At 44.6% G+C, this 18,566-nt stretch overlaps 3 protein-coding genes across 3 annotated transcripts; 2 read left to right on the plus strand and 1 right to left on the minus strand.

Moving 5' to 3' along the window:
* Positions 1-39: 39 nt before the first annotated feature.
* Positions 40-6,818, plus strand: LOC143333693 (serine protease 27-like). Its single transcript, XM_076751889.1, has 6 exons — positions 40-201; positions 1,831-1,851; positions 2,915-3,077; positions 3,551-3,819; positions 5,148-5,287; positions 5,374-6,818. Exons 1-6 carry the CDS (start codon positions 147-149, stop codon positions 5,650-5,652), a joined length of 927 nt encoding a protein of 308 aa, XP_076608004.1. The 5' UTR covers positions 40-146; the 3' UTR covers positions 5,653-6,818.
* A 100-nt stretch (positions 6,819-6,918) lies between these two features.
* jmjd8 (jumonji domain containing 8) lies at positions 6,919-12,515 on the plus strand. The gene is made up of 9 exons (XM_076751891.1): positions 6,919-7,285; positions 7,850-7,945; positions 8,452-8,500; positions 9,011-9,107; positions 9,197-9,265; positions 9,707-9,826; positions 10,448-10,515; positions 10,608-10,742; positions 12,093-12,515. The coding sequence occupies exons 1-9, from the start codon at positions 7,185-7,187 to the stop codon at positions 12,171-12,173; spliced, it is 816 nt and encodes a 271-aa protein (XP_076608006.1). The 5' UTR covers positions 6,919-7,184; the 3' UTR covers positions 12,174-12,515.
* A 308-nt stretch (positions 12,516-12,823) lies between these two features.
* Positions 12,824-18,454, minus strand: LOC143333694 (E3 ubiquitin-protein ligase CHIP-like). The gene is made up of 8 exons (XM_076751890.1): positions 18,314-18,454; positions 17,133-17,342; positions 16,834-17,032; positions 16,537-16,702; positions 16,364-16,451; positions 15,811-15,867; positions 15,573-15,689; positions 12,824-14,913 (listed from the first exon to the last, which is right to left on the minus strand). Exons 2-8 carry the CDS (start codon positions 17,250-17,252, stop codon positions 14,788-14,790), a joined length of 873 nt encoding a protein of 290 aa, XP_076608005.1. The 5' UTR covers positions 17,253-17,342; positions 18,314-18,454; the 3' UTR covers positions 12,824-14,787.
* Positions 18,455-18,566: the final 112 nt, after the last annotated feature.

The following is an 18,566-nucleotide window of genomic DNA, read 5'->3' on the forward strand; positions in this document are numbered from 1 at the left end:
GGGCGTGTGCGGTATGTGACGTGCTGCTTTGGCAGAGCAGCACAATGCACCTGTCAGGAGGGCAGGTTAATGCAGACTGTCACACCTTCCTGTCGCAGGCAGTTCAGCTCCTCCATTGATTTTCGGACAGGTAGAAGAATCACGCCATGGAGGTCAAACTGCTCGTTTGTGGCGTCGTGCTCGTGGCCTTGACTGTTACAGGTGAGTCTGTTAAATACCGTCTGAGAACAGATAATCTGTATGTTTTCTATTTAGAATGAAAAGACATCTGAATAGAAATGACCGCTGCTTCTATTATGTGTAATTAGCTAATAGAGACACTTCATTTACACTAATTTATGTTCCTGAGTGTGTGTCTTTGTATTTACTGGGTTTACTGACTGTCTAATCTCAGATAGTTTGAATTCTAATGGACCAGAGAAATCTGTAGAAAAGAATGTGAAACCTGCAGCGTCACCATGTGAGGTAAAGAAAGAGAGGAGCTGCCAGATACTCCAGGGTCAGCCATCACATCTCAGAAATATTCAGCTCAACATGAAAATCCAGAGCAGCCAGTTTGACTGCGAGCGTATTGACTCAAAGTCAAACTGACTCAGAGCTGGAAGGTGACGTCAGTCCGTCCTTTCTGTTTGTGAACAACATCTCAGCTGGTTTCCTTCAACAAGGGGTTAAAACAACAGTGCACCTTCAGGACACGTCCACAAACAACACAGAACACGTCAACGACGACGGACTTTGTTAGCCGGCTGCTAGCTCCAAGCAAAAGTCCTGTATTAAAACCATACTTCACTAAAAGTACAGTCTCATATGATACTATTACTTTATATTAGTAAGTACTATCAGTAAAGTCTTGTTAAAGTATCAGCAGTAAAAGTACAGCAGTACTGTCAGCTTCATGCAGTAAAAGTACTGTGTGTGCAGTAAAATGTCTCCTGTGTCTGATCTCTGATTCTGTGACTTTATTAGCTTGTTCTTACTGAAGCTTCAGTGTCAGAGCAGCATGTTACCGTTGGAGCTGCTGCAGGTGGAGGTATTTAAATACTTCATATACTGTGAGCTAGTCTAGGCCAGAGGGGCCCAACATAGGGGTCAGGCCCCTCCAGAAGGTCACCAGATCAGCCTGAATCAGATGATTAAAGAAGAAAAAACAAAGTTCTGCTGCAAAACAACTTAAATATGAAAATTCTTAATCTGAAAAGTAACTGGTAACTTCTGACGTTTTTATAAAATATTGGATCATTTTACCTTTTTGGACTAAAAGATGCTAATTTAAATGAAACCACGTGATAAGTTTAATGGGGAAATGTCTCTTTAGTGACATCCGAAATGTGCACAAACTGCCCTGATTTCAGGAGGAAAACACTCACTTCATATGTCTCAGAAGAGAAAACACAAAAACAAAGTTATGCTGCAAATGATCAAAAATATATAATCTGAAACAGCTGCTGAATAAATGTGATGAAGTATGAAGTCTCACTAAATGGACGGACTTCAGAATCTTGAGTAAATGTACTTGGTTACTGATCAGACGTTGAGTAAAGCAGGAACTGATCTGAATGCACTTTCATCTCTGATCATGTTGACCCGCTGACACGCCGTCTGATTATCTCTTCCTCTTGTCTGTCATTATCTCATGGAAACTTCTTGGTTGACATCACGTCATGAACGCTAACGTCTGCCAAACAGTTTCTGATAAAAGCACGAGGAACCAGTTGGTTTAGTTTCTCTTCTGGAATGTTTTCCCAGAAATCTCTTCTGATAGTGAAAATGATGATGATTGACAGACGGTTTCCTGTCAGTGACGTTTTGTGTCTTTCTGTTTGTCCTCAGGAGGCGACGCACAGTTAGATGGTGAGTTTTGTTCTCATTCTTTTGTTTATTCACTTATTTTTTCCTTTTTTTTCTGTTAATGCAAAACACTGAAAAGCAAAGGTTTCAAACGGGGTCGAACAGACTTTAAAGTCAGTCGACGTATGAAGTTGCAGGCACCTGTCTGTGTGGGATTAGCTTTAGCTTAGCATTAACTGCTAGCCTAGCTCCTCTGACACGCTGTAGCTTGTTTGTTGTGGGCACAAACAAATGTAAAAAAAATCAGTTTGTGGTTTCAGGTGTGCGACTGTTCACACTGAAGTGCACTCGAATAAGACAGTCATGTGACTGCATCACAGGATCGCCGCTCTGCTCTCTGAAGACGTGCAGTGCATTCTGGGGCAGATGAGTGTGTCCAGTAAGCTCACACATCTTTCATTTCTCATGTCCACATACTGTGCAGCTGGAGCCAAACGTTCAGTTTGACGTCATACTTCGTCTGAACAGCAGGTCAGCAGGCTGCAGCAGCTCTTTCCCACGTTTCCTGTCCTAATGCTAAGCTAAGCTAATCATCCTCCGACTGTTTCCTTATTCAAGTCACAGGCATGATATTGATATCCATCTGAACGGCTCATTAGCAGCAGGAAAGTGAAACGCTGCATTTGACAACACGTCAAACGGAGCTGAAAGTGGTGTCGCCTCACACTCATTATTCTCTTGCTCATTTCAAACCTTCAGGCTAAAGTAAGACACATCTGACGGTCTCACGCTGACATCCGTCAAACATTTGACGGTGGTGGTCTGTGCCAAATGCTAATGTCAGCCTGCTAACATGCTCACAGTGACAATGCCAGTGCGTTGATGTTCGCAGGTCTAATGGTGACCATGGTCGCCATCTTGGTTTTGTGTTAGCATGTTAACATTTGCTAATCAGGGCAAAACACGAAGTCCAGCCGAGGCCGACTGTCATCAGCTTTACAGGTTTAAATCAAAGTGTTGGACACATTAAACCTGATCATCAGGATTCATCCTCAGGGCAACATGTCCGTCCAAATGATGAAAGAAATCTGGAGCGCTGACGTGAACTCTGACCGTCTCTCTGCAGTTTGTGGCATCGCTCCGCTCAACTCCAGAATCGTAGGAGGTGTGGACGCTCCTGCAGGGTCGTGGCCCTGGCAGGCCAGTCTGCACAGGAGAGGCAGCCATTTCTGTGGAGGCTCCCTGATCAACAAGCAGTGGGTCCTGTCTGCTGCTCACTGTTTTCCCAGGTGAGTCACATGACTCTTCACCTGTCTAAAGAGAGTGAGACAGAAAACGTCATCACAGCTGCTCATCATCTTTCCTTCATGCTGTCGGTAACAATCAAACACCGTTACAGCTGTTTCAGGTTAGCTCACATCTGTTTGGTCCCACAAGAGGAAATTCTTCCTGCAGCGCGAAAACAAAACCAGAAGCACAATAAAAGACACTGAAACTGATGCTGCCGTAGACACCATACAGGAGACATTAAAGGTTCACGTGATAAAACAGTTTCACAGAGTTCATTCTTTACATCTGATGATGATTTCAAGACTGAACTCTGACTTTTCTGTTTGAATAACAACATTTACAACTTTAAGATGATTGAGAAATTCAAGATAAAGAAAATCTTCTCCTTCACTTGTTGAGAGACAGTTCAGCCCTTCATTCAGACTAACAGCAGCTGGATGTGTCCGTCTCACATATGTCAATGTGTCCTCAGCACCAGCACCGTCAACCTCATCGTTTACCTCGGACGCGACACCCAACAACTGAGCAACCCCAACGAGGTGTCCCGGACGGTGTCCCAGATCATCAACCATCCAGATTATAACAGCAACACGTTCGACAACGACATGTCCCTGCTGCAGCTGTCCTCGCCCGTCGAATTCACCGACTACATCAAGCCTGTGTGTCTGGCGGCGGAAGGCAGCGTCTTCGAGGCCGGGCTGAACTGCTGGGTCACCGGATGGGGAACCATCCGAACTGATGGTGAGAATTTATTTCTACGTTTTTAATTTTCTTTATTGCGTTACTGCCGAGGAAATGAGCAACAGGATGAAACCACGAACAGCAAAGCAATGACAGAAGAAACGCTCAGATCAGATGCTCGTGGATGTTCTTCTGAAGTGGATCGTTCTGCGTAAAGAGTCCTCTGAGTGGATTTTGATCAAACTTTACATGTAATGGAGTATTTTCTACACTGTGGTATCAACACTTTTACTTATTATAATGGGTCTTAGTGCTCATGAATTTCAGTAGTTTCCGGTGTATTAAGCCGTTGCTGGCAGTGGTGGGACTCAGATCTCGATGAGGTAAAGCTGAACCAGAAGGCCGTTCGATCTACCGGTCGGTCTACATTCCAGCCCTTATCTGTGGTCCTGAGCTTCAGGGAGTGACTAAAAAAATGAAATCACAGCCTGAGGAGCTGAAGTCTGATCAGGATCCTGCTGGGTGTCTCCCTTTGGAGGTTTTCTGGGGACATCAGAACAGGCTGCAGATCTTCAGAGGGGCGGAGAGGAACCAAAGGGAGGGATGGATGCTTTCTTACACAGATGATGATTCAAGCAGGAGTTTCATGTCCGACTGAGGCTCCGCTCACACCGCCAGTGGAAAAGATGACAGGACTCTCTGCAAACACAGGCACTCCCACTGAGGCTCTGGTGTCACAAGGTTAAAGGCGTGGTCCGAAGCCACGAATCACCCTCGACAATCCTGCCATTCTGCTTTTCATCAGATAAGAGCTCAGAGGTTTAAAGTTCATCAATTCATTTCAAGAAACCATTAATCAGCCATGAAGGAAGTACTCAGATCTTTTACTGCAGTGAAAGCAGCAATACCACAGTGTACAAATACTCTGTTACAGTAAAAGTCCTGCATTTGAAACTCTCCTTAAGTAAAAGTACACCATGGCAGCCTGCTGTGACTCTTAGTATCAGCAAAACCCATGAACAGACAAAAATCATATCAGACTGTCTCTCAGTCTCGTCTGACTTCCTGTCTGCGGCTCTCTGCTCCAAACCCATTGGCTCCTGCTGTACACATAAAATGTTTGAAAATACCTCACAGGTATTTAGTGTCATGTTTAAAAAGCTTCAGGAATTTCCTTGAACAGCTGCTCACTGCAGTTTCTATCAAACAAACGGGAGGAAACAGAGCATTTGTTGGGGACTATTTTCAGCGGTGGATGAATCCACGATTGGTGCAGGAACACGTCAGCCAGGGCGACAGTGAGGCTCACTGGTGTGTTTTTAATGGAGCTCAGTGATGCTCACACTGCTGAAGGTGAGACTCTGTCTGAACGTCTGTCCTGTGTCCAGTGCCCCTTCCTTTCCCACAGAGGCTGCAGGAGGTGAGCGTCCCCATCGTGTCCAACAGTCAGTGTGACGCTGCGTACGGGACGATCACGAACAACATGGTGTGTGCCGGGCTGGATGAGGGAGGAAAGGACTCCTGCCAGGTAAAATTTCAAGCGTTCAGTAAATGTACTTAGTTACTTTGGACCGCTGTTTGCTGGTGACGTGACGACCTGTGTGACCTGTGCAGGGGGACTCGGGCGGCCCGCTGGTCAGTAAAAACGACACGAAGTGGGTCCAGTGTGGAGTGGTGAGTTTCGGGAGAGGCTGCGCTGAGGCAAATTTCCCCGGAGTCTACGCCCGAGTGTCCGTCTATCAGTCCTGGATCACCGGCCACATCCCCACCGACACGCCGGGCTTCATCGTCTTCCGTGGTTCAGCCTCTGGAAACACTCACCTGTTCTCCCTCTCACTTCCTCTGCTGCTGTCCGTCCTTCAGGTTGTCTTCTCCCTCTTCGTCCTCTCATAGGACGCTCAGTGACGGTGAACCACCGTAGAGTCCATTCACCGTCTCACGGTGTCATATTTAGATTCATTTATGGTAAAAACACGCAGCCGGCTCTGACATGCAGCGACACCTTCCCACTGTTTCCACTGCAGCTCCTTGTGTTTCAGGAGTTTTACAGAAAGAGTCCACGAGAGAGAAACTAATATCCAGAAAGTTACTTTTTTAAATTATTCTCTCGATTTTGTATTTAAAAAGACAGAAAAGAGAGAAACTCTATCCAGAAAAACCTCCTGCTTTTATCAGAATAAACTTTAGTACAGTACAGGCAGAGGGCAGCGACTCCCTGTGGCTCATAATTCATGACCGAGAGAGATCGTTTCTGTTGTTTTATGGGAAAATCCTGCACAGCACACCTTTAATGAACTGACCCCTTTAAAAAAGCAGACTGACTTTAAATAATGCGTTTAACTTCAAATTAGATTCAAATGTTAAATTTACCAGTTAGTGACTCTATCTCCTTCTTCTGTATTTAAGTGATGAATGAACTTCATTTGTTTCCTCCTTTAACTTTTCCAGTTTCCATTGAACGATGGTTGTACTTCTGCTCACCTTTAAAATGTTCAGGAAATGAACAGATTAGATAGAACTTGGAGTCTTTGTTCAAATCTTCACACTTTCTGCTGTTTTTACCCGAAAGAATCTGCAGATTTAACTTATCTTTATTTACAGATATTAAACATTTGCACTGATGGTGAAGTTCATGAGTGTTCGTGAATTTCCTTTGGGGATGAATAAAGTATCTATCGATCTATCTTAACCTGTGATGGCTGCAGCAGCAGTGGGACCTACTGAGTGTGTTTAGATGGATTTAATTACCTCTTTAATCTGTTAATCACTGTAACCATGAATACTGAATGCTGAACTGTGATTTAGGTGTCAAACATGGCACACATGAAGCACAAATTACATTTACAATTCTGAACATTTACATGATTGAAGGAGTCAAATATCAGAAACCTGAAAACCAAATGAGCGGCGTCACTCTGCAGCTCTGCACTGAGGTCACGGTGTACAGATGTTCTGTTTGTTTGGTGTCTCACTGTGAGAAAATCCTTTTTGACATCACAAATACAATCTGAATGTTTGGGCTTTTGATTTTGTCATGTTAAATAAATGATTTTTCTTAACATTTGGGGTTATGGTGCATTTTTGATACATAAAAATACTCGATTACAAGTAACAGTCCTGCGCTGCATCAGATCTGTCCTTAAGTATAGAACTACAGTAAATGTATATGGACTTTGCAGTACTGTGTTACTGTAAATTATATGTGACAGAGGACACAGTAATGTGGTGCTGCTTTTAGTTATACATTAGGTGAGATCGTTCCCATTGTACGTGAACGCAGCACACATGTGGTGGTTTCTGATTGGATGTCTGACAGGAAGCGAGAAGGCGACTCGCTCTCTGGTGTAGTTGCAGACGCTCACCTGAAATGGGCTCTTTTTCCCTCTAAATCTTCTCTTTTTCAGTCGGCGGTCACAGACCTTTGAATGGAACATCAGACGGTTGGATTCGCCGCTTGTTCGCACTTTGTTCTGCTGTTCTTCGTCGCCCTGAAGGCGGAGGAACTCTCAGATGACGCGGGCGGCTGGTGAGTCTCCACATTAAACTCACCTGTTTCTGAGTTTATTTGAAATATGATGTTTGTGATTTATGTTTTTGTCTGAAGTCAAATGTTCCACCTGTAAAATGTTGCCTCGCTTCGCTCCGGTACCTGCTCAGAGGACTGAACTCCAGACCAAACTCCATTCAAAATTCTGTCACTTTAACGAGATCAAGTGAACACATCACGGAGGTTTTAGATCACCAGGAGCAACTTTTCAGTTTAGCACCGAGAAGGAGAAAACACAGGAGCTAAAGGAGAAGAACACACGTGGAATTTGAACTCATTAGAAAATAATGTGGTGAGAGTTAACAGACAGGTGGAGGATATAATCTATATAATCTGAGGTGATGAATGGACATAAATTAATCTGAATTTGACCGACGTGTGTCAGATGACTTTTCAAGTGATTTGACAAAAGCATTTCAAACCGTACTGAAATAAACTCTCCTTAAATTGACTCTGAAGTAAATTCAAAGAAAAGTCAAGCGGAGTTTTATACAGAGTTCTTCTTCTCTGCTTAAAACGCTCACGTTCTTCTTCTGCGTTCAGGTCCTTAAACTCAGACTTCAGATTACAGGATGAAGGTCCCTGTAACATCGACGTGCTGGACGCCTCCTCGCTCTCACATCAACAGTTCATTGAGAGGTAAAGGCCACCTGGTATCACCATGACAACCAACCTGCCCACACTAACAACCACCACCTCGAAATACCACAGAAGCATCTCGAACATCCGGGAAACTGTCGTGTTCGTCTCAGTTAGTCAACTGAGTAACTTCTAGATAAAATGTTTGGTCCAGAAATGTTGAAAAATGTCCATCACAATTTCCCAAAAGGCAAATTTTACATATTCAGATTTCTTGTTCTGTCTGGCCAACAATCAAACAATATGACATCCAATAATCTTACAGCCTGACAGTCCATGAAGGCAACAATCCGACAGTCCAAAGGTATTTCTGTTGCAGATAAATTTTCTATAAATAGACTAAATGATTAATCGTTTCATTTGATTTTTCACAGGCAAGGAGAATTTAATATTCTAATATTTAATATTTTAATATTTACGCGTTGTGACTGACGTCCATTGGACGAGTGTGTTTTCACTGCACCTGTCCGCTGACTCACACCTGCTCTCACCTGTGATTTTCCCAGGTATGCTTACAGCAGGCCGGTGATCCTCAGAGGTCTGACCGATAACACGGTACGTTTCTTTGAGTCTGTGCCTGGGAGGACTCACAGCTGCTCTGTGCGGTTTGACATCACTGTGTGTCTGAAAAGGTGTGATAACACCTGAGCGCCACCTGCTGACGGTGTGTTAGAGCTACTGAGAACAGCGAGCAGAGAAACAGCGAAACACGCCAAACATCAGCATGAATTACCCCACAATTAACATGTTAAAATCAGTTTAGTGACATGTGACGGTGGTGTCGATCGAGGGTCATGTGACACGGCTGTTGGGGGGTAAATGGAAATAAGCAAAGAAGAACTGTCTTGACATTGTACTTGAGTTCAGTGCTGTAAGTCTGGTCTGTAAGTGTCAGCACAGAGACACATTTTGTCTGACAGTTTGATGGGACATGAAGAAATGAGGTTTTCAGTTTCTGCACTGAGGCGGATAAAAAACTTAAAGCTAAGCATCTCGAGCCACCAGCAGCTGTCCTGATGCTCACACTGTTTGAAGCTAATCAGCTGTAAACTGACTTTGTTGTAGAAGTTCCGGTCGCTGTGCTCCAGGCGGAGCTTGCTGGAGGACTATGGGAGGCGGCGCGTGCGGCTCAGCACCGCTAACACTCACTCTTACAGGAAAGGTATGATCGTCTAACGCTGCTCTGACAGCCTGCAGAACTTTCCATCCTCCTTTAACACTCGCTGACCTGCTGTGATCACGTCCTTCCAGTGGACGTCCCCTTCCAGGAGTACGTGGACGTCTTCCTGAAGCCTCAGTCTGCAGACGCCCTCGGCAGCGGTGAGTGACGGCGGGCTCGTTTACATCCTGGTTCTGCTTCACCTGAACGAGCTACCTGAGGATCGTGAAGTCCTCTGAGGACAGTTTGGTTTTTGCCAAAGATGACTTAATTTGAAAAGTTACTGATTTTCAAAGGAAGTTTTGAATGTGCAGAACAACAATGAAATTCAATTAAAATCACAGAGAGGAAGACAATAATTCTCATGTTCTGACTCGAACCAACAACATGCTGGTCCGCCTCTCAATACTGTCTGACTTCCTGTCTGTGACTCTAAACCCATTGGTTCCTACTGAAGACATAAATCTTTAGACACATCAAATACGTAGTTTCATCTTTAAAGAGCTTCAGCTGTAGTTTTTAATCACACAAACAGGAGGAAACAGAACATTTGTTGATTCTCCATCTTTGCTGAAAACAGTCCGTGTCCCTCTCATCCTCAGACACGCTGTATTTCTTTGGAGACAACAACTTCACAGAGTGGCAGAGTTTGTTCGAGCACTACGAGTCTCCGCCGTACGTCCTGCCTCACACCAGCGGGGCGCACAGCTTCGGGATCGCAGGTCAGTCCCGCAGACCGGAAACCAGACGAGGCTGCAGCCGCACCAACACCTGCGCGAGGCCCAGAGAGAAGCTGGACGCAAAGTGAAATCCTCCAGGAGATACCCTGAGCCGACAGGTAAGAAACCTCTGAGTCCTCTTTAACTTCAAGCTCGTGAAGTTTGACACCAAATCTGCTTTTGAGCCACAGCTGTGCTTTGAGCTAAATGCTAACATCAGCATGCTAACGTGCTCACAATGACAGTGCTGATGCTAAGCAGGTGCAACGGTTACCATGTTTTCCATCTTTGGCGTGTTAGCATGCTAACCTTTGCTAATTAGCACTAAAGCCAAAGCACAGCTGAGGCTGACAGGTTCATCCTCTGGGAGCATCAATCTGCTGCTCCATGTTGACGTACAAACTTGACATGAGCCTGAAGTTAAAGACGACACGGAGGTTTCCCTCCCGTCGGCTCAGGGTAATTCCTGGAGAACTGTGTTCTCTCTGAGTCTCAGAGCTAAAATTGTTGCTGTAAAAAGTTCCAAACATCTAAAGAAAAGCGAGTGTCAGCGATAAAGAGTGAAGGAGTTTTGTTTTGTTGAAGAGGCTGAAACTGCAGCGTCGACCCTGTTTTTGTCTACAGGTCCTGGAACCGGAGTCCCCTTCCACTGGCACGGTCCTGGTTTCTCGGAGGTCATCTATGGCAGGAAGGTGAACTCTGAAGTGACCTTTTCTTTTCTTTTCCTTCCTCCCTGTCATGTCGCTTCATTTCATCCTGAACTGATTCAGTTGTGATCACACAGCGCTGGTTCCTCTACCCGCCTGACCAGGAGCCTCACTTCCACCCGAACCGCACCACCCTGTCCTGGGTGACAGAAACGTACCCCCACCTGCCCGAAGAGGAGGCTCCGCTGGAGTGCACCATCAGACCTGGAGAGGTAACCGGACGGAGGGGGTTCAGTCTGAGTTCAGAGTCTTTAGACCAGCACGTTTGAGCTCTTCTGCTTCTGTTGCTTCTTCTTCTCCTTCATCACCTTCTTCTTCTGTCACACACAGGGTTCTAAATTAACACCCGCCAACCCGCCAAATGCGGGTTAAAATTCATATTGGCGGGTGTAAATAAAAACTTACTAGCCAATTTGGCCGGTAATGCATTAGGCAATCATGTCAGTCAGAGCCGCTCTACAGTTCTTGGTCATTTGTCCCCCTGACAGTCCGTCCTACATTTCCCATGAACACTGTCGTAATGCTACGTGATGACGTACAAGACGCCCATTGGCTGTGCGCAGGCACACTATAGTTTGTAGTGCAACCGGCGCGAGAAACCACGGAAACGCAAACGAAGAAGAAGAAGAATGAACGGCGGCGTATAAACTGTAAAAAAGGAGACTGAGCTAGCTAAAAGTAAAAAGTAAAGTTAAACTACATGCGTGGTTGGGACAGACGTCTGGGGGGAGAAGAGGAAGGAGGCAGGGGATGAGAATGTCGACAAAGCGTGCGAAACGAAGAAAAGAAAGTTTAACGCTAAATGGCTGACAGGGCGTGAATGGCTTGAGTTTGATCACGAAAATGCCGTCATGTTTTGTAAGGATTGCCGCATGTACACGAAAGAAAAAAACAAGACGAATAATTTTGTGGTGGGGACTAATAATTTTAAAGTGGAGGCAGTAAAGGACCATGAGAGTGCCCGAAGTCATCAGGAGAGCCGAAGGAGTCTGCAGTACTGACTGCTGCACTGTTTGTGTTTTCTAGTTGTACAAACATAATTCAATTTATTACCAATGCAAGTGTTTAAGTCATGGCTGTTACTTATATATATTTCTTATTAAAGAAGGAAAGCAGAAACACTTTAAGTTGAAAGGAAAAATACATTTTATTAGGAATGTAATGATACTAAATACTGGAAAAATGTCTTTTAGAAAATAATAAATCTGACAGCATTTTTTGTTTGTATAAATTAAATATTTGCACTTTCTGTGTATATTTTGTTTCATGTGTTGTACTTTCTGTGCATTTTTCATGCCAACAATGTAAATAAAATGATCAAATGCATTCAGTGGCACTCATAATCTCTTATTTTCAAGGGAAAAAATTTGGCTAGTGGAAATTCTGATTGGCTGGTAACTTTAGAAGATCACCAGCCACATTGGCTGGTGATCAAAAAAGTTAATTTAGAACCCTGGTCACACAGCGACATAAAAACATGAAAGCAGCTCGTTAGAGTCAACAGGAGAGACTTCATGAAGCGTTTGTGCAGTTTTCTAACAGTCGGGTTGTTTCTCCGTCAGGTGCTGTACTTCCCCGACCGCTGGTGGCACGCCACGCTCAACCTGGACACCAGCGTCTTCATCTCCACCTTCCTCGGCTGAGCTGCTTCTTCTTCTTTTTCCTTTTTCTGAAGGAATCAGTCGCATCAGTTTCAGTTTCAACGGTTTTGGATGCTCCAGGTGAGCGACAGTGATGAACTGAAGCTGCTGGGACCATATTTTAACATTCCAGGTGAATCTTTTTAAACAAAGACGTCCTGAAATTGAACCAGAATAATAATAATGATGAACAATTTAATGACCAAAGGAGCTAAAGGAGACGTTGTCCTGCAGACCTTCACACACAGAGACAAGAAGACATCAGATCAGATCTATTGGGACCAACGGACACACGAGAGAATTATTGATCAACGTTATCGTGATTGATTTTATCCATCAGCCAAACTCTGCTGAAAAAAGAAAGAACAAAACATCTGATGTAGTCAGGAAAACAGATTTCTGCAATTAAAATGTTTTCAGGTGATTTCTGTTTGTGTGTGTGTGTGCAGCCATGCTAGCTAAATGCTAACAAGCAGCAGGTTTTTTTTAGCATGTTAGCATGCTAACATTTATGAACGTCTGAACAGTCCATCACAAGCCGACAGCTGTTGAGATATTTGAGAGAACACGTCTAAAAATCGGATTTATTACTGAACAAAACATTTTGATTCAATCAGTGACGGAGACGAGAAGAAAAAGCTGAAAGTCTGATGTAAAAAAACATGGAACATTTATTTTCTTTATCACATTTGAGCATAGTTGCACGTTACTGTGCAGCAGATTGATCAAAGTTTGTCTGAAAACTGAACACAAAGTGGATTCTGTGGAGAAAAAGAAGAAGTAAATCTGCTCTTCAGTTTGTCATCAGAAGCTTTGAGAAAAGCAGAAAACCAGACTTTCACTTGATTGACGGCTGGATTGTAACACATTTAAACAGAAAGAAACACGTGAAACACTCAAAGGACTCATCAGGCTTCATGTTGGTCTCAGGTTCCAGTGTGAGAACGCAGCTGTGGCCTAAAAATGATGTAAAATTAAAGTATATGTGCAAACCGGGTGTTAATACGCAGCAAGACCAACAATTAAAAAGACTTCGATCAACAAGGAAACTGTAAAAAAACAACCACAAGCACAAATGTGTTTGTTGCACAAAGCTGCACCAGAATCCATTCATAAAAAGCAGAAAATAAGGTGAAACAATCTTTAGTTAACAGCTCAGTTTACTGATGAAAGTTTCCAACAAAAACCTCCTGACGAGTTTCTTTCAACGACCAAAACATTCTGCAGCGCTCCAATTTCCCCTTTTTTAGTTTGCCAGCAAACGCAACACATTTCTACATTTCCTTGTGAAATGATGAGCAGCACCGTCGGCACCATTTTCATATTTAATCTGATGGCATTCAGCAGTTTGTTCATTCTGTGAGCCGCAGCGTCGATCAGCTGATGATCAATACTGGATTATGACCGATCAGTGACTGCTGATCACAGAAAGCGACGTCAGGCTTTACAGCGTCAGCTGATCTGAGGTCTGACTCGGTTCATCGATGGATTGTGGATGCGCTCGGTCCAGCAGGTCGACTTTTAAAACGAGCAGTATTTATTCTGGGTTTTTCCGGATTGACGTTTTTGTGGGAAAACACACATTTTTGTTCCACAGAGAAAAATGTCTGAAGGGGATCTTTAAGTTCTGATTGTTGCGTATTTCAGAGTTCACAGTACTTTTAATCCAAATTAACACTGAACCTTTGAACTCTGAGGGTTCAGCTTTAAGTGCTTCTCTGTCACAGTTTATTTCCAACAAAAGGAGATTTTAAAACTGCATAAAACTGCAGTAATTTGTTTTCAGACTTCATGTCAGAATCAGCTGAGCTTTGTGCTCACGTGACGTTTTGTTTGATTGACAGGAAACACTGTGCTCACACACGGTTTAACACCATGGTGGAAAGTACTCAACGATTGTTTTGGAAGTACTGAAGTATTTTCATTGGATCCTACGTTATACTTCTCCTTAACTACACTTCACAGGTATTTTTACTGCATCTGTGTAACAGCTGGAGTTTAATTTTTAACACAAAACTTGAAGAAAAAAAAAGATTTGGTATTTAAAGTGAACTCCAGCAGCTGCAGCTGTTTTCCGTTCTTACACGTTAAAGCGTCGCTAATAATAAACGAACAAGTTTAAAGGGGCCTTTCTGCATTGTGAGTACTTCTACTTTTGAGTACAGGTTTACCTTTAAGCATCTACTTATAACAGTATTTTCATACTGCAGTACTGCTGATGGGCGTACGCCTCCAGCTCTGGCGTTGCAGCGCCCTCTGGTGGCGTCTCAGAACTGCACGTCTTTGAAAAGCGTCTTAAAATCTTTCTGTTGTCTTTGGCTTTTTCTGGATTTTGGAGCTTTGATTTTGGGGTTTGAAGAAGATTCGTTTCTGCTGCTTTTCTTCATCCTCCGTCTCTTCTTCCTCGCTCTTCATCCTGAAAATCCAGCGTCACGCCTTCAGGCTTCTGATTCGTTGCAGCTTTGAACTTTTCTTGAACTCTAAATTAAAGTTAAAGCAATGAAAGAGCGGCGGCTTCTTTGGCTGAAGGCTACAACTGAAGCACATGTGACTGAACACACTGATCTGTCTCCACCCAGAAACTGTCAGCATCACTTCCCTTCCTCCCTCTGATTGGTCAGTAGTCCTCCACCCATCCATTCTCCAAAATAAAAGCATCGATGACCTCCTTCATGGCCAGGTTCGGGATCAGCTGATCTTGGGTCAGAGGAGTACGCGTCACCGGGTCAAAATGGCCGACTCGCTGCAAGAGAACAACGAACACGTCGTGTTTGTACCGGAAAACTTTCACTAGGTCTCACCTGCCTGCAGTAGTCGCTGTCATTTCATCCTAAAGAAATCCTTTCTGCATTTTTCTTCTTCTTCTGTCCTTCATGTGTTTATGCTGCTGCTGCTTCTTCTTCTATGGAATCTGTTTTATCATCATATCATTTATTTACACTTTGATCTCACAGTTTCAATCAAAGTAGCTCTTCAGCGACTTCCTGAAGGAAGTACTTTTACTCAAGTCCTGTGCAAAGGTACACATTTCAGGTACTTGTACCACTTTCTACTTCGACTGTACTCCGTCTCAGAGGGAGATACTGTACTTTTTGAGTTACTCTACAGATTCAGATTTTTTCTGCTGAAATGATCAGTCGATTAATCAATCAGCTGACTGACAGGAAATGATTGATCATCTGTTGTTTTTCTTAGCTGTGGAATCATTTCATGTTTGATTTGCTGCTTCTCCTCTCAATGATCTCAGTGTGTTTGTAATAATGTGGAGTGCACGTGAAGTACATTTTCCTCATTATACTTCCATACTTTCACTGCAGTAAAGGCTGTGAGTACTGGCTGCACACTGAGCTCCTGCATGAAGCGGCTCCTCACACGCTGAACACACCTGTGGGGAGCTCTTACCTGTAGATGCTCTTCGATGTCTTTCCTGTCGTACGTGACGCCGCTGGGGGTGATGCAGGGCTCTCGCATCAGCTCAAAGCTGATCTTCCCACACAGGAAGTCGGGGATCTCACGCTTCTGTCAGACACACGACCAACAACTATTACCATGACGCTCATTGGTTCTTCTGCATCATCAGCAGAGTCTTTTAGTCGCCTTCACGTCACGTTTGTCACAGAGGAAAATCATCATCACTGACCTTCCTCTTCTCGTCCACTTGACAGAACAGCTCCTCCATGTCTGAAAGGTATTTGTCCTGTGGAAAAAAAAAACCTTTTCAAATGGTCGAACATCGACAGGTTCAGGGTGGACAGAGGGACACGTCTGATTACAGAGGACGACAACTGGAGACATGACGCGGAAAAAATCTGCATTTCCTTCAGTCAGAGGAGCTTCACCGACAAATCGAGCTTTTCACGTTGCCTCGAACACACAAGACTAACTTTAACACTGGTTCTAATACTTTAACACTGGTTCTAACACTTTAACACTGGTTCTAACACTTTAACACTAGTTCTGACACTTTAAAACTAGTTTTAACACTTTAACACTGGTTCTAATACTTTAACACTGGTTCTAACACTTTAACACTGGTTCTAACACTTTAACACTAGTTCTGACACTTTAAAACTAGTTTTAACACTTTAACACTGGTTCTAATACTTTAAAACTAACTGTAACTCTAGTTCCAGCACCTCAGCAGAGTGTTAAAAGTCAACGCAGCTCAAAGCGTCTGATGATTCACAGCCTACATGTTTGCTGTGGATCTCGTTGAGGTTGTGTTGGACTCTGCTGTCGTCTGACTTGTCTTCTTCTTTGTGTCTGCAGCCCTCCAGCTCCCTGTAAATGAAACCACACACACTTTAAAAGCAGCACGAATAATTCGGGGTAGAAAGAAGGAGGATCCTTTTTCGATTGGTCCTGCCTCTTCTTCTCTGCTTGGATGAGCTTGGTGAGGTAGGCGTGCAGCTCGCTCTCCTGGTTGATCCTCCTCTCCTCCAGGCTGTTCCACCGTTTCTTCTTGGCTATCCGCAGAGCGCTCGGTATGTCGTCACCGAAGTTCAGCCGCTGCTCCTTTGCCAGGTTATACGCTGGAAAACACGCAGACATGAAGAGTAAGACATCAACTGTCCGTCTTCACACTTCTGTCAATGAAAACCATCAACAGCAGTTCGAGGTGACACCAAGTCTGCGGCGCGTGTCCTTCAGGTGTCACTCGTACCTTTCTGCAGGTTGCCGATGGCTTCGTCATAACTCTCCATCTCCAGGTGACACTGACCCATGAAGAAGTGAGCTTTGACGGACTGGCTGTCCAGCTCCAGAGCGTGTCGGCAGTCGGACAGAGCTTTGTCGTACTGCTGCAGCTTCACGTAGCACAGCGCTCTGTTGGTGTAGTACGCCGGGACGGAGGGACTGTGTGTCTGAAAGAGGACAGACCAAACACTGATCCAACACAACCACTCAGACAGTCCCTGAAGCTGCAGCTGCAAACACACACTGCTCCCCGTCATTGGTCCTTACTATGGCTCGGCCGTAGCAGGCGGCGGCCTCCAGGTACTTGCGGCCGAGAAAGAGGCGGTTCCCCTGCTCCTTCAGCTCCTGAGCCGACACCGAGGCGCTTTTCTCCGGACTCTCTGACATGTTGTCCACCAGGCTCGCTGCGCCGGCGGCAGCTGCCTCCTCGCTTTGCTTCCCTATCCTGATGCTCGGATCCAGCAGGCGGGACAGAAACTGAGACAAAACAACATCAAAGACGGATAAAGTTAATGTCACTTCAGAGCTCCAGTGTCTGGGAGGCTGACCTGAGATCAGTACTGTCTCTACACCTGTGACTCGCCTCACTACGTCGCCTCACACCTGGCTTCAGCTCCCCTCCACCTCTGCCAGGTGTGACTGTGTGCTGCTAGAGACCGCCAGCACAGTCATGGCTGAGAAACACTCTGATTTGACAGACAGATGAGGCAGTACGTGTTAAAAGTGACACCATGTGAACAGTTTGCAGCGCTGAGACGTCTTCGATGGACGAGCAGCTCCACATGCGACTCACACTGATCTGCTATAGTTGTGCTGTCTTGTATTTCGTGTGTGCAGCAGGTGTGTGGATTTGTACGTGGAAATTTCAATTAAAATGCAATAATAATCACTTATTTCTTGGAGAGGCCTGATTGGTTATTTGAAGCTGGATCGTTTTAGGGAGCTGCCTGTGAATCACTGTGTTTGCTGAGAGGAGGGGGCTGTTTTTACCCATAATGACATGAAGACACCTACAACAGGTAAAGACCTGCCGGACTGAGGACCGACCTGAATCCTGCAGGTGAAGCGGGAGTCACACCGCCGCGGCTGCGGGACGCGGACCGGAAACTCACCGGGTTCCGGTGTTATCACGCAGTTGTTACCGTTTATCACCGCTGACGTTTCAGACAAATCAAACACGCCGATAGGCTGAAACGCTTCACACGGAGCTACATTTGGGCTATTTGCTAATGAGAAGCTAACGTTAGCTTCGACATCGTTCACAAAGTCATTCCTAATTTTGTCCTAAACGTCTCTGTCGTATGTCGCAGTTGTTTTTTTTCCAGTCGACGTGGCTGCCAGCATGAAGCTAACAGTCCAGTGTTTAACGTCTTTTCACCGAGCACAGCTAGCTAACATCACAGTCACCGCTAAGCTAACGGAAACACGGTATAACGTCACTCACGTACCTGTGGCTGCTGTTTGAGCTCCGTGAATCAACAGTGTTCTGTGAAGACTGTGCTAAAAAAAAGAGCTATTTCTTCATTTAGCTAGGCGGCTAACTGCCCAGCTACAAGTTGTCTCGCGACGTGCAGCCAACAGATGTTTTGGTTTTGGTGTGACGTAAAACGCGTCACCCGGAGCCACGCCCAGCGTCAACTGCCATAGTGTGGTTTATGGGAAAAATAAGATAAATAAACACAATAATCACAACAAAATACA

This window comes from Chaetodon auriga, chromosome 16 (genome assembly GCF_051107435.1).
Source record: "Chaetodon auriga isolate fChaAug3 chromosome 16, fChaAug3.hap1, whole genome shotgun sequence".
Classification (NCBI taxonomy): Eukaryota; Metazoa; Chordata; class Actinopteri; order Chaetodontiformes; family Chaetodontidae; genus Chaetodon; species Chaetodon auriga.

Bases quoted from the DNA above. Each gene is read 5' to 3' on its own strand.
- LOC143333693 (XM_076751889.1), top strand. From the start codon at position 147: ATGGAGGTCAAACTGCTCGTTTGTGGCGTCGTGCTCGTGGCCTTGACT. The intron at 3,078-3,550 runs GTGAGTCACATG...ATGTGTCCTCAG, and splicing joins GCTGCTCACTGTTTTCCCAG to CACCAGCACCGTCAACCTCA. The intron at 3,820-5,147 runs GTGAGAATTTAT...TCCTGTGTCCAG, and splicing joins GGGAACCATCCGAACTGATG to TGCCCCTTCCTTTCCCACAG.
- jmjd8 (XM_076751891.1), top strand. From the start codon at position 7,185: ATGGAACATCAGACGGTTGGATTCGCCGCTTGTTCGCACTTTGTTCTG. The intron at 7,286-7,849 runs GTGAGTCTCCAC...TTCTGCGTTCAG, and splicing joins TCAGATGACGCGGGCGGCTG to GTCCTTAAACTCAGACTTCA. The intron at 8,501-9,010 runs GTACGTTTCTTT...ACTTTGTTGTAG, and splicing joins GAGGTCTGACCGATAACACG to AAGTTCCGGTCGCTGTGCTC.
- LOC143333694 (XM_076751890.1), bottom strand. From the start codon at position 17,252: ATGTCAGAGAGTCCGGAGAAAAGCGCCTCGGTGTCGGCTCAGGAGCTG. The intron at 16,703-16,833 runs GTACGAGTGACA...CGTGTTTTCCAG, and splicing joins CATCGGCAACCTGCAGAAAG to CGTATAACCTGGCAAAGGAG. The intron at 15,868-16,363 runs GTAGGCTGTGAA...TTTTTTCCACAG, and splicing joins ACGAGATCCACAGCAAACAT to GACAAATACCTTTCAGACAT.